The 12,760-nt window shown below is 37.0% G+C and overlaps 1 protein-coding gene across 4 annotated transcripts in view; it reads right to left on the bottom strand.

The window, feature by feature from the left end:
• The window catches only part of dab2ipb (DAB2 interacting protein b), a 138,277-nt gene that overhangs the window by 63,350 nt on the left and 62,167 nt on the right, over positions 1-12,760 (bottom strand). For all 4 annotated transcript variants that reach the window (XM_065293448.2, XM_065293450.2, XM_065293451.2 and 1 more), the window contains 2 exons: positions 9,209-9,318; positions 4,258-4,376 (listed from right to left, as the gene is read on the bottom strand). In XM_065293448.2, the coding sequence (XP_065149520.2) occupies positions 4,258-4,376; positions 9,209-9,318 (229 nt within the window). The remainder of the gene's footprint in view (positions 1-4,257; positions 4,377-9,208; positions 9,319-12,760) is intronic.

Genomic DNA, 12,760 nt, shown 5'->3' with positions numbered 1-12,760 from the left:
TCCTGGGTTATCTGTTTCACATTTCACACTGTTTGACCTTAACAAGTGGTTAAGAGATTACCCCTGGTATTCATAATCTCCTCCTACACCTCTCTGTAATTATCAAGCAACCCTGAACACATTGATTAGCTGCTTTAGTTGTGTTTAACTGGGGTCCTAACATTCTAACCCTGCTTTGTTTCACACTGCTGCGTTTGGCACCGCAATGCGGGGTTAAGCCCACAAAAGCAGGGCTAGCAGGGTTTTATAACCCTGGCTTAATTTCAGGGATAACCCTGCTTCTTAATTGCAAGTGTAAAACAATCCTTAACCAAGGGTTAAAAGCAGGGTTTAGAACGAAGAAACCCCAGCCTTAAGTGCAATTTGAAAAGTCCAAGAGTTAATATTTCCAGTTCTGGTTTGAATTAAAAAATTCAAATCAATAATCACATTTAAGTATATGTGTTCTTCTTTCTAGATAATCTAGTGTGACAATTTACCCACCGATGGGACAAATTGTCACAAGTGAACATTCTCTATTCAACAGTCTACAACTCTGTAATGGAATAAGATATGACAATGTAATGAATACAACATGTGTGCCCAAAACTTCATTCTTTCATCTGGTATGAGACAACTTACCCCACTCTTCCCTACTGTATAAACAAAAAAGGTTCACAATTAAACAGCTCCAACATACTTTCTTACAAACAAAATTAGACATGCATAGAAATACAAATGTCATATACATATCTTTGTTAGTCAGATGGCTGCCTTTCATCTCAGATCAGCACAAACAGATGGCTGTGACAGAACACACAACATATAATCAACCAAAACATATTTTCCCTATGCTAAATAAAATTGGTATTTTCAGAACAGATCGTTGCTGTGTCAACACCCACCTATCAACTCACAAAACTCATTGTGAAAATGATCTAAGTGACTTACTATTTACAACACTCCTTACACCATTTGAACTACAGTAACAGCTCAGACAATTAAATATACAAAGCATAAGTAAAACCATAAGGCATCATTTTAAATAATGCATGGGCTTAAAAATAAAAATCACCAAATTTGCCAACAGTCATCAGAAATCCTGCTGCTTTTGCCCTGACATATGTACAGACAGTATGTTTGTTAACACACAACATATGGTTTCTTTCAAAAAATTGTGAATTGATTTTCTTGAAAGATTCAAACTAGTCATGCTTGTATGCTATTTCATTTCTAAGCAAACGTGTAAATAAAAGAGATCATCTCATTATTATTGAATTGAACAGTTTCTCAGATTGAATTTAAGATTACATCTCAAAGCAGGAAAACTACTGACCCAAAGAGTCAGAAGTAAAAATATTGTTCAACATTGCACTATAAAGCGTTTTATAAAAAGTGTATTACATGCAGTTCATGTAATGGGTTATAAATGAGCGAGCACAGGTTTTGTTGTCCAAACAGAGCCAGCAGCTCTTCGGGTCCTTATTAAAATCACTCACAAAAAACATATATTGCATTTGACAGTTTGATTAAAAGTTGTTCCTGCGCAATCTTTAAACCTCACTGTTTTCACTAAAAATTAGTACTGTTTTTATCAAATGCAATTTACTGAGCAATAAAACAACACCGAGATCTTTTCCGATATGACAGTTTCCTTGACAACATCACCTTTATTCTTGCTTGTGAGGGAGAGAGAAAAAATGTGTGAGAGACAAATAAAAGAAAGGAGGTAAAATGTTCAAATAGTTTTAATTTGGATTTGACCTTGACAAATCATTACAATCCGAGCAGTAGCAGTATAATATAAAATACAGTGCCAGTCTACAGACTTTATTAAAGTGTCTCTGAATGTATTTGTAGGCTGTCCACAGTAAATTTACTAGATAGATCATCATTTTGATTTGCAATCCCAGTTTACAAACGATTACTGATAATCCTCATCTGATTTACATTTCACTAGCCTGGTTTATTGGTAAATAGATCAGCTTGTGGCTGGCATCGTGTTTCCAAAGTCTCTATGTGCCATCTGTGCCAACAGTACAGACAAACAGTACAAACTAAATCATTCAATGATGGATGAACATTGGAGAGAAAAGCAGAAAAACAAGAAAGACAGAAAAAGAAATGGAGAAAGAAAGTACCGTGCATCAAAATGTTGATTAGTTAATATAAGCAAGTCGGTACAATGACATTACTAAATGATGTAGAGATAAAGGTGCACTCTTATGCAAGTAAAGGAGACAAATGTCCCCATTCTTATATAATGTACACACACAAATCAACATTTGTCAAAAATAACTAGTCCTAAAGGCACTTTAGACAGAGATATACAAAGATAATATATCTGCCTAAAAAAGTAACGTTTGATTTAGGTGATTTAAGCAGAGTTGTTCTCTATTCAGACCTCTTGACTCTTTCTAATAGATTCTGCAATCAGACTCGATGGAATCACAAAATGCAGGGTCATTTTCAAACGAGAGAGAGAGAGAGAGAGAGAGAGAGAGAGAGAGAGAGAGAGAGAGAGAGAGAGAGAGAGAGAGAGAGAGAGAGAGAGAGAGAGAGAGAGAGCACATAAAAAATCTCCACTCACATCAGCTGGAGAATCGGACACCAACCTTTAACAAAAATCCATTTTACCCCACAGAAGTCGAGAGTATTCATGCCCTAACAGTTTAAATACAACCAGCCATGCTTTCCTCCGACCAAATACAGACAATTACTACACTTAATCCTATAAAATGAGATGCTTTTGGGATTAGCAGCATCCGCACATATAATCTCATTTGGGTAAAGAACGGATGAGCAGCTCAGGTCGTGGGTTTTGGATAGCAGCCAAAGCTAATACTGCTGATATAAGGTAAGATAGTTGTTACTCGCTATTCATCCTCAAAGTCTTAGCTAATGGCTAAAGCATCCTAAACCGTATGAATGGAAATTTTTTTCAATGGATGTGATTAAAATATTTATTCTATACTACCTTTGGACTGTGACAACAGAAATAGACTACTGATACATGCTGGAAAATCTCAAAACCACCTTCTTGCCGGTATTATGATTTTTAATGTTTTCAAGCTGCTCCAACCTGGTTGATCAGGTGGGCCACCAGCTGGTTAGGTTAGGTCAACCTGGTAGGAGCTGAATGTTAAAACAAAGTAATCCAGGTCGGAATAAATGGAAAATGTGCCCCTTACAAAATTACAAGTGTGAAACGCTGCTTTACCCGTAGTTAAAAGTGGAGTTTAAAAGAAGATAACCCAGCGTTAAGCACAGTGTGAAAAACCCTTAAGTGTATGAAACTTATGGTAAAATAAAGAACAACACAAGCAGAAATTTGCATGGAAATGTGCAAATGCTGAAGAGCAGGGCACAGCTGTGGTCTGTTTAAAAAGAGGATATTTATGGAATAAGGAAAAAGAAGGATGCATGAAGGAGCATCTCATGAGAAAGAGGCAGATGACAGATTGGACTGCAAAGCCCTGTCTGTTTTCACTGACAAGAGAAGCATGTCAAAAGTGACCTCAATAACCAGTCTGCCAAACACACACACACACCCTTCACACATTCACTATGGACATAAGAAAATGTGTACATATATACATATGGAACTATATGGCATATCACATTTAAAGGCATGCAAACACATTTACTGAGTCCTATTCAACCTTTGATTAATCTTGAATCGCATCCAGTAAACTTTTAGTAAAGTGGGTCAAAACCAATTATTTGTTTTTCACAGGGTCCACATACTTTTAAGGTTGGGCCTACTGATTTGAAGACTAAATATAATGCTCATAATGCTAAAATTATTGCAACTCAAATTAAAACACTTTCTCCCATTTTGGAGAGCAAAGGCAACTACATGTATGCGAAAATGCAAGGACCATGACTGACATGTAAATCAACCAATCACCGCCTAGGCTTTATTTCCAGACAGACTATTAAACAACACAACACGTAAGTCTCCCAGAAATCCTGTTGGATGTAACCAATCCGATCAACTTCAAAACTCCTGAAGCATTTCCAGTTTTCTGAGCCTTTTGCATCAGCCGTTCAGCCAACAAGCAGATTTGTAGACTGATATCCCCCCAAAATTGTAAACAATCTGGCTCAATGATTTTACAAAAATGCTGCGGCAACATTGATTCAACCAATAATATGAGCTTGGTGCAGGACTATCTGTTTGTCTGACCAAACCCCTTTATGTCTAATTGGTGACACTGGCGGGTCAGCTGCTTTATATAAAGATTGGAACGTGAAGAAAATTAGCTGTGGTTTTACCTGTCGTTGTCCACAGGTCTGAAGCCTGGCAGAATGTGTCTGAAACTGCTGTTCCTGTCCAGTTTAGGCTGACTTTTAGTCCGTTTTATTGAGCCTTTTAACCTGCGGCTCAGAAACCCCTAATGAGAGAATGATAGAGAGAGAGATATACAGTATAGAGAGAGAGGGAGAAGGAGAAATAGAGGTCAAAACATGTAGTTAAAATCTTCTTGTCTCTTACTTATTTCATATCTTTCACCACCATTTCTTTACCCATTCACTCGCTTATTCTACCACTGTATACACCCTCTTTTTGTGAAAGCACCTGTCACATTTTGCGGCTCAAGGCACAACTTCCTTTAGGCAGCTGTTACCATGGAGACAGCAGGTTGGCATCAAGGACATTGGGATAGAGAGGCAATACGTGAGAAAAGTGAAAAAGATGGAGAAGAAAAGACAGAAGGTGATAAAGACAGATATTCAAGGACATGGAAAGTGTGGTCTTTATCCTCATTGCCAAGCTGTAGAGCATATTGAAAAAATATCCTTTCCTTAAAAAATTATACTTGTGTGCTGGTGCTAAATTCAAATGGCATCACAATAAAAAGGGGGCTTAGTTGTTAGTGTGTTGCTAGGCTGTTCTAAAGCATATTGCTATGCAGAGGTGTTAATGCATCTGGATGGAGATCGTCCTATCGTCAGCCTTTGAGATTGCCGATACACGATAGTATCGGGGGCGGGGCAATAGTTTACTAATTTATTAATTTTTTCACTTAATTGGTGGACAAAAAAGAAGCTGATTTATTCTAAGGGCAACACTGTCACGAACACAACCTCCTTAAAACTGATGTCATTAATCCGACCGTGTCATTAAAGCAAAGGCCAGGGAGCGGGAACAACACACTCGCTGGTACAACTATTCCTAAGTGGTTAGAAAGCAAATTGATAGAGATAAAAAGAGGAAGAGCATAATAGAGAGAGAGGGTGAAGTATAAAGTCTGTGTAATTTCAGATAATTGTTTCTAAACATATAAATGTTAGAAATATATGGAACACATTACAAAGACTGTGTAGAACTGAATTGTGGAGCTAGATCAACTATCAATAGTTTATTTATCTTATATTACTGTAGGTACTTCCCATTTTTGTATTGTACTCTAGTTTTTTTAATTTGTCTTGGTTTTTTATGTATTTTATTTTTGTACTATGATACTGTGTTGACCTGGCAAGGGACTGCAGATAAAAAATAGCTCTTTAGCTAATTCTGCCGCATTTACATTTGGAGTGTAAACTAAAAATGTTGATTGATGTGCATTGTCCCTTGCAAATAAATAAAGGGAAAAAAAGATTGTTAAACAATTTTTGTGTTCAGGATTATTTGGGCGGGGCTAAAACGGTGTCACGATGTGTCACAAACTGAGAACTTCACACGGACTTTAAAGAGCAAAAGAGAGGTAAGACATCAGAAATCAAGCAATAGCACAAGTTTCTGACAAAAGAGTGTTAGTAAACAAACAGAAAGTAGACTGCTTCTCCCCACCAATTAACACATCTACATATTCTACATAATTAAAGCTCCCTGTTGATTACTATTCACAATATATGCAAATGATCACACACAGACATCTCTTAATCACAGAGCAATCAGTCAGTGTATTTCAGTGCACCCTTCACTTGTGCTGAACGTAAAGGGAATTAAATGAAATCAACGGAGGACTGAAACAGACAGTGATAAAACGGCTGAATAATGAACAAGCCCACTTTATCTAAAGATAAACAAGAGAATTTTGCTGCAGATCTGAAAGTGTGGTGGTGCAAAGGGAACAGACAGTATCAGGATGTAAGTCTGTATGTACAATGTCGAGCTAGGTTAATAAGCGACTATTGAACAGGTCTGTCAAATAAAGGTCATGGATACTGACATCTTATGTCCTTGACCATAGGGATGGCCTGATTTTACAAATTTGGTTAAAAAACAGAGATATAGAGAGAACCTAAGGCTACATATTAACAAATTGGGCAAAAAAAATATATATAAGTATATATTGTGAAACACGTAGGGGAATGATCTGTTGTTTTTATGCTTTTCTCACGGATAAACAGACATCACAGAACAATAAAAACATGATTATATTATTGTTTTAATACTATTATATAATTATTTTAATCGTTTAATCATAATAAAATTAAAATCCATTATACTGTATATCATGCTACTAAAACTATGACAGTCTAAACAACAAGTAAAATAAATGTAAGCCATTGTAATATATATTTAGGGAAAAATCTATTTAAACACAAATGATGATTAACATGATGTTCCTCAAAAGTTGGTTAGATTATTATTAGGTTTAATATTAAAGCAACACTATGTAGTTTTTTTTTACCTTTAAATAATGTCTCTAAAATTATTTCAGTGATAGAACAACTTTTAACTGGACAAATTTGCTGCAACCTGAGCAGCCTCCTAGCTGCTACAAGCACACTCTGAAAGTGGCGGTGGAGGGTAGGAAACACAGCCCCGCCCCTCCCCCTGCCTGCAGAAGAGTGTCTTATACCAGGCGCTGTTGCGCTTTTCAACCACATGGGGGAGCTGTAAGTCATTTTTACATGGAAACTACATAGTGTTGCTTTAACAAGATGCGTCACTCGTATTGATATGAATGAGGCAGTTCGCCATGATCTGAATGGCCACTTTAGTCCCGACTCCCAATAAAAAGAACCAATCGCAAATCTGAATCCTCTGGTAGTGGACTTTGCACACATGAAGAATCGACACATCTTGTTTTTCTTGTTCTAACAAAACCTGGAGGCGTTGCAAATATGGCGGCGGGGTGATGCGACTTATTTAAAAGGACTTTAGATTAATACAGGACTAGGCCTTAGCTATATTTGGCCTAAGATAAGCCCTAAAGAAAAATCATCAACTGAATATTTTTATTGTCCAGTCAAGCTGCAAATTTGTCAAAACATGTACAAAAAGATCTGCTTTTAACTACATTGACTTCTATCTACGAATTTTTAGAAACTGATAAGAAACGATAAAGGAGACATTTGATTGTGTCGTTCAGAAAGATTTCAGTGCTTTAAAATTGGTATTGTTTTAAAATAAGTTTTATTTTAAAAAAATTTTTGTATGACTAATACCTTGGATATGTCTCACTTGTAAAAGAGATCATTGATATCAATGGGACTTCCTATAAATAAAGTTCAAATAAAATAAAAACAGAAAACCAGTTAAGACTGCAAGGGAAGATTTAAGATGATGGATGATGGTCGAAATTATATTTGTTTTTTGATGGGTCAGGGACAAACATTAACATGGACAGACATTCCCATACATTCTTATTTGCCCAACATGTAATTCCATTAATAATCGTCTCGCTGAAAAACCAAGGTCAGTCAATAAATCTAAGTATGATTAATGGTCTAAACCAGAAATTAGTGAAGCAGGATGAATAAGAGACTAGGGAGAAGAAGAAACATAGCAAATACAAGATAAATAAATGCAGGACAAAGAAAAGAAAAGAAATCTCTTGATTTTAAGTACTGTATTATTTGTTGCCAGTGGGGGTACACTTATAATTATAATTATAAAGGAATTATAATTTCTTTTTTAAATGCTCTTAAGTTACTACTTCACTGTATGTGGTATTGGTTCTGTCATTGATTTACTAAACACACAGGGATTTTTAAGGCTTTCACTTTTTGTCTTAACCCTTTTCAAACATACACAGTTTAAATAACTGATAGAATTCTAGGGCATTTACCAAACTGCATTTGGAAAGGCCCTTCAAAAAAGGGAAAGCTATTTGTAGGGCCTATCCAAACGAAAGTGAACATCTGAATCTCTTTGCAAAGGGCCCTTTCAGAGGTTTATTAGCGAAATGTACATGCAGGGTTGTCAAGGTAACACTGGTCTGTCAGTCACTTTGCCAAGGGAGATCCAAAGCATATATGAGAAAATAAATCACATTCACCTTTCAAAGAGCTCACTTGAAGGGCTCTGCCCTTTGAAGAGAGTAGGGGATATGGATGCTCACTTCCGTTTGGAAAATGTCCCTAGGTGCTTTGACTGGACAGTTCAAGACTTCAGACACTTAGGGTCAAGCTGCACTTGAATGACCAAGATCTTATAAACTTCATTACATCTGCATTCAACTCTATGAGAAATAGCAAGCACATGCAAAAGCCTACACAGACTGCTGCAGTCACATCTGGTATCTTACTGTATGTAAAGCTGAATAAAGGGATTTAAACTACTGAATACCACCTGCTGTTGATTTCTAATAATTAACTTCCTCTAACGGCACATAATGTGACACGATTGCTAACAGGTTGTCTTTGAATCGCGATGCTTTTTTCATCTTCAGCCACACAAAAAATCTTACATTAAAACACATACAATAATTGCAACTATATACTGATTACAGTGAGCAATCAAAAAATCTACTTTTTACAGTACATGTATGTGAGCCTGGTTTGCTGATTTGATTGAATATTTGCATACAGTTGTGTAGTGTTGTGTAATATTCGTGTGTAGTTTATAAAGTCCAAACTCTGTTTAAAGTTTTTTTTAAGCTAATGAATCAATTCTTAATTTAAGGCCTCAATGCAGTACTTTAAAGATTAGGGTTGGTCTTGGTTTGTGGTTTTGAGATAGATCACATCTTGAATTTCAAGTGTGTGGCTGAACTGAATTAACTTGGGTTAAATGTGACTCCACGTTTTAATTAAAAAACAGCAATAGAGTTCAAGTTTATAGCATGCAGGAAATTAGCATTTGACGAAATGTATTAAGTTATTGGCACTAGTAAGCTTTTAATATGGAAGATCTTAAGAAGAAGTAACATATAAGAGATACAACACATGTGCGTTCAAATATGTACATCTGGAACACAGACTATACTTTTAATCACATGCACATGCTCTTGCATATTACAAAACAAATATATAGTACAGTACTACTCACTGTGACCCTGAAGGGTGTGGCAGCAGCAGAGGGCTCCATTGTGGGTGGAGCTTTTTCAGGGGCGGAGCCTGGCATGCTCCGTCTCCGCCCTGTCCTCTCAGGAGGAGAGTCTGTAAAAAAGAGAGACAGACTATTTTTTTACTGATACTAAAACAGTATTTTACTATATAACATTACTTAGATAATACAAAGAATATCAGAAAAAGTTAACCAAAAAATAATACATTTGTATATCCAAACATTCAAGACTTATCACCCTTATTTATTTATCCATCAGAAATACAAATTTCAAGTATGCACATAGCGCGTCCTGCCAGTGTGTGACATATGAGACTCGCTCAGCATGTAATCAGATCACAGACGTCACAGAAACAATCATCATGACAACACCCTCATTTTAGTGAAGGATCTTCCACTGTCACGATCTGAAAGCTGTCTGTCAAAGGCCTCCTAATAGCTCATTCTTTAAATCATCAACCTAATATTTCACTGTGCATCAGCATGCAGAGCTCCTTCTTTCACTGTTCTCCACTGACCTTCAGGGGGACTCAGACATTGGGGAAAATGAAACCAGACTGACTGTTTTATTCAATCAGTGTCTTAGGATAAGAACACAGATCTGGAAACAGATTGTGTTAAGTGCTTCACTCTGATCTCACTGTCATGCACCGAGTACAAATATTTTTCCCATGCTGTTTCACCCAATTTCCCACATTTCGTCCATCTGGTATTTTCCTTGGATTTATATTGAAGGTAAAGTTGGTAAACAAAGGTTTATCAACTTCCATCAACTAAGGAAAAAGCAAGCCATGTATAATGACTGGTCAGCGTTTCTTTGGATTTTTCACCATTTTAATCCTGTTTTAGAAATTTTGCTGTTTAATTGCATAGTCAGGTATGAGGAATTGTTTTATTTATTTTTAAAAGCACAAGCTTGTCTGGGACAGTCATGGCCTAATGGTAAAGAAAAAGTTGGACTTGCAACCTAAATGATGCTTGTTCGACTCTCACAGCCAACAGGAAACGACTGTGGTGCCCCTGAGCAAGGCATTTATCCCAAATTGTTCCCTGGGCTTTGCAATGATAGCCGTCCACTGTTCCGGGTGTGTGTGTGTTCACGACTTGCAGTGGGTGCTTACTTCCCACTGGATGGGGTAAATGCAAAGGGTAACTTTTAAGTATGGTAACTATACTGAACAATCACTTCACTATATAGTCACTCATTAAAATTGAGGTCATAAACACAGCATGCATTATACAGTATAAAAAAATGTTATTTATCATGTCATGCTGTAGGACATAAGGGTATATAAGGGTTCATTTCTTTTGCTGCTACTGCACATTTTCCATTGAGGCATCAATAAAATATGTATGCAGAGACATGATAGGGAATGACTTTGCAAATGGTCTTCAAAATAATACACTTCAAATAAGTAAATGAGGTGAAATAAAAAAATTCTTGATAAAACTGCCCTCAGCAGCAGATTATTAAACTTTAATCAAGCCAACCAGTTTCCATCAGACCCAATGACGATCTGTAATGAGAATTTAACAGTCAGGAGCCATGAAGCTTGATCTAATGTTCTTCTCTCTCTCTCTCTCTTTCTTTAAGAGTGAGGGTATGCATGTTAAAGATGTATAATGTCAAGGGACATGCACAAAAAGGGACGTGCTCAAAATCCCCCTATGCTGAAAATCATTACAAAAGTGTATTGGTTTATATGTCTACTGTATGTGGTGTGTTTGATAAGCTTTAAGACCGGGTGTGCCTCATACATCTTGAAAAGGGAAGCTGGCTCTTTGATGGCTCCCTGGTGGCTGGCAGCATTAAAGTCATTAACTCCGCCCACTCCATGCAAACGAACAGGACTCGGCTTTAAATAAAAAAAGTATTTACACTCTACTAAAATTTTCTAAATTTTACTAAATTTTCCAAAAGATGGCTTTGGTCCTTTAAGGTAGTTGTTATCACACTGATATATGTTCCAATTGTTCATTTTTATGATAAGTTTATTTTAGCTAGTAATTTGATGCTATAGAAACGGTGCTATAGTGTCGCTATGATTGGCGTGGTTGAATTGGGCAAATTGAGCGTTTAGCGGAAGTTTGATACCGTGCCTCGCCTCTGGCTCTACAGACGATTCCTTCTGCGCATGCCTTGGATCCAAACTGATGTTTTTACGTAACGTGGCAGCGCCTATGGTCGGACATTTTTGGCTTCAATTCATTACAATGGAAGGAAGCGACGTCACGTCGTCCATCTTTTTTACAGTCTATGTTTAATACAAACCATGTGCAAATTAATCATTCAACACATTGCTGAGTATTTTCTCTATAAAATGTGAGTTTTCCAAAGTCTCATTATCGCGGTTTGAAATAACCATTGTTTCCTATTCCACAAACATATACAGTAACCAGTCATATCATTACAATTAAATGAGTGGATCAGTAGTTTTAGCCATACCTATTATGTATGGATGCTGCACAGACTTGGCGCTGAAGCGACAGCAGCACTACTGCTTTAGCTTTACTTCAGTGTTGCTCACACGTGCAGTGTGAATGCTTTAAAGGTGCTCTAAGTGAATTCAAGCGTTTTAGGCCATAATTTTTTGTTACATACAGCAAACATCTCCTCACTATCTATTAGCTGCCTGGCCCCTGAACACACTGTAAAAAAACGAGGTCTCTGTAGACAGCCCAGGCTCCACAAACAGCAACAAAAACAAAGTGGTGCAGCCTACAACCACGAAACATAAAAACATGTTCCAGCCAATAAACAACATGAAGGATTTTGGGGGTGGGGTTTGTGGGGTTAGTGCGCGTGAGGAAGCAGGGAAGGAAGAGGAACCAGCCACCTCAACTTCACCCATGTCCCGCCTCTTTAACCATTTTCGGATATCCGCGATGGATGCACAGTGATGTGTGGCCAAGATGGCGATGGCAGACACAGCCTACTATTGGCTTCAGAAACCTATGGGTGACATCACGGACACTACGTCCATCTTTTTGTACAGTCTATGGTGTTGAGTTACATAAACATGAAGAAGTTACGGCCACAGAAAAAACTTTTACATTCTGTGTGCTATTATGATGCTCAAAGATGAGTTTTTAGATATAAAATTATCGACCACAGGGGGGACTTTAATATTGACAATACAGTGTCCTTGTAGCTTTTGATGTGTGTGGCTGTAGATGCATGTGAGAATCAGTGTTTTCATTTAGATCTACCCTCAGGAGAAGACAGTTCAACAAGTGTCAACCACCACTAAGATTTAAATAAAAAAGGCACAAACAAAGATATAAACACACACTGATATTTGTTTATGGGTAAGGCTTATTAGAGATAATAAACTTCATCCCTAAAGCTGCATGTCACATTGTTTCGATGTAGAATTATTTAGTGTTTATAAACAGGACTGCTTAATATGTTTTTATTAACATAACAGATTAATGCATTCATACTATTGCATACTACAATTTTATATCGAAAAATCTGATGTGGCACTACAGTACGGCATCAGATGGTAACATCATGTTATATTAAGCACTGCT

Source organism: Paramisgurnus dabryanus, chromosome 5 (genome assembly GCF_030506205.2).
Source record: "Paramisgurnus dabryanus chromosome 5, PD_genome_1.1, whole genome shotgun sequence".
In the NCBI taxonomy this organism is placed as follows: domain Eukaryota; kingdom Metazoa; phylum Chordata; class Actinopteri; order Cypriniformes; family Cobitidae; genus Paramisgurnus; species Paramisgurnus dabryanus.
Note: the sequence above shows the minus strand (reverse complement) of the source record. Positions and strands in the feature narration are given on the sequence as shown.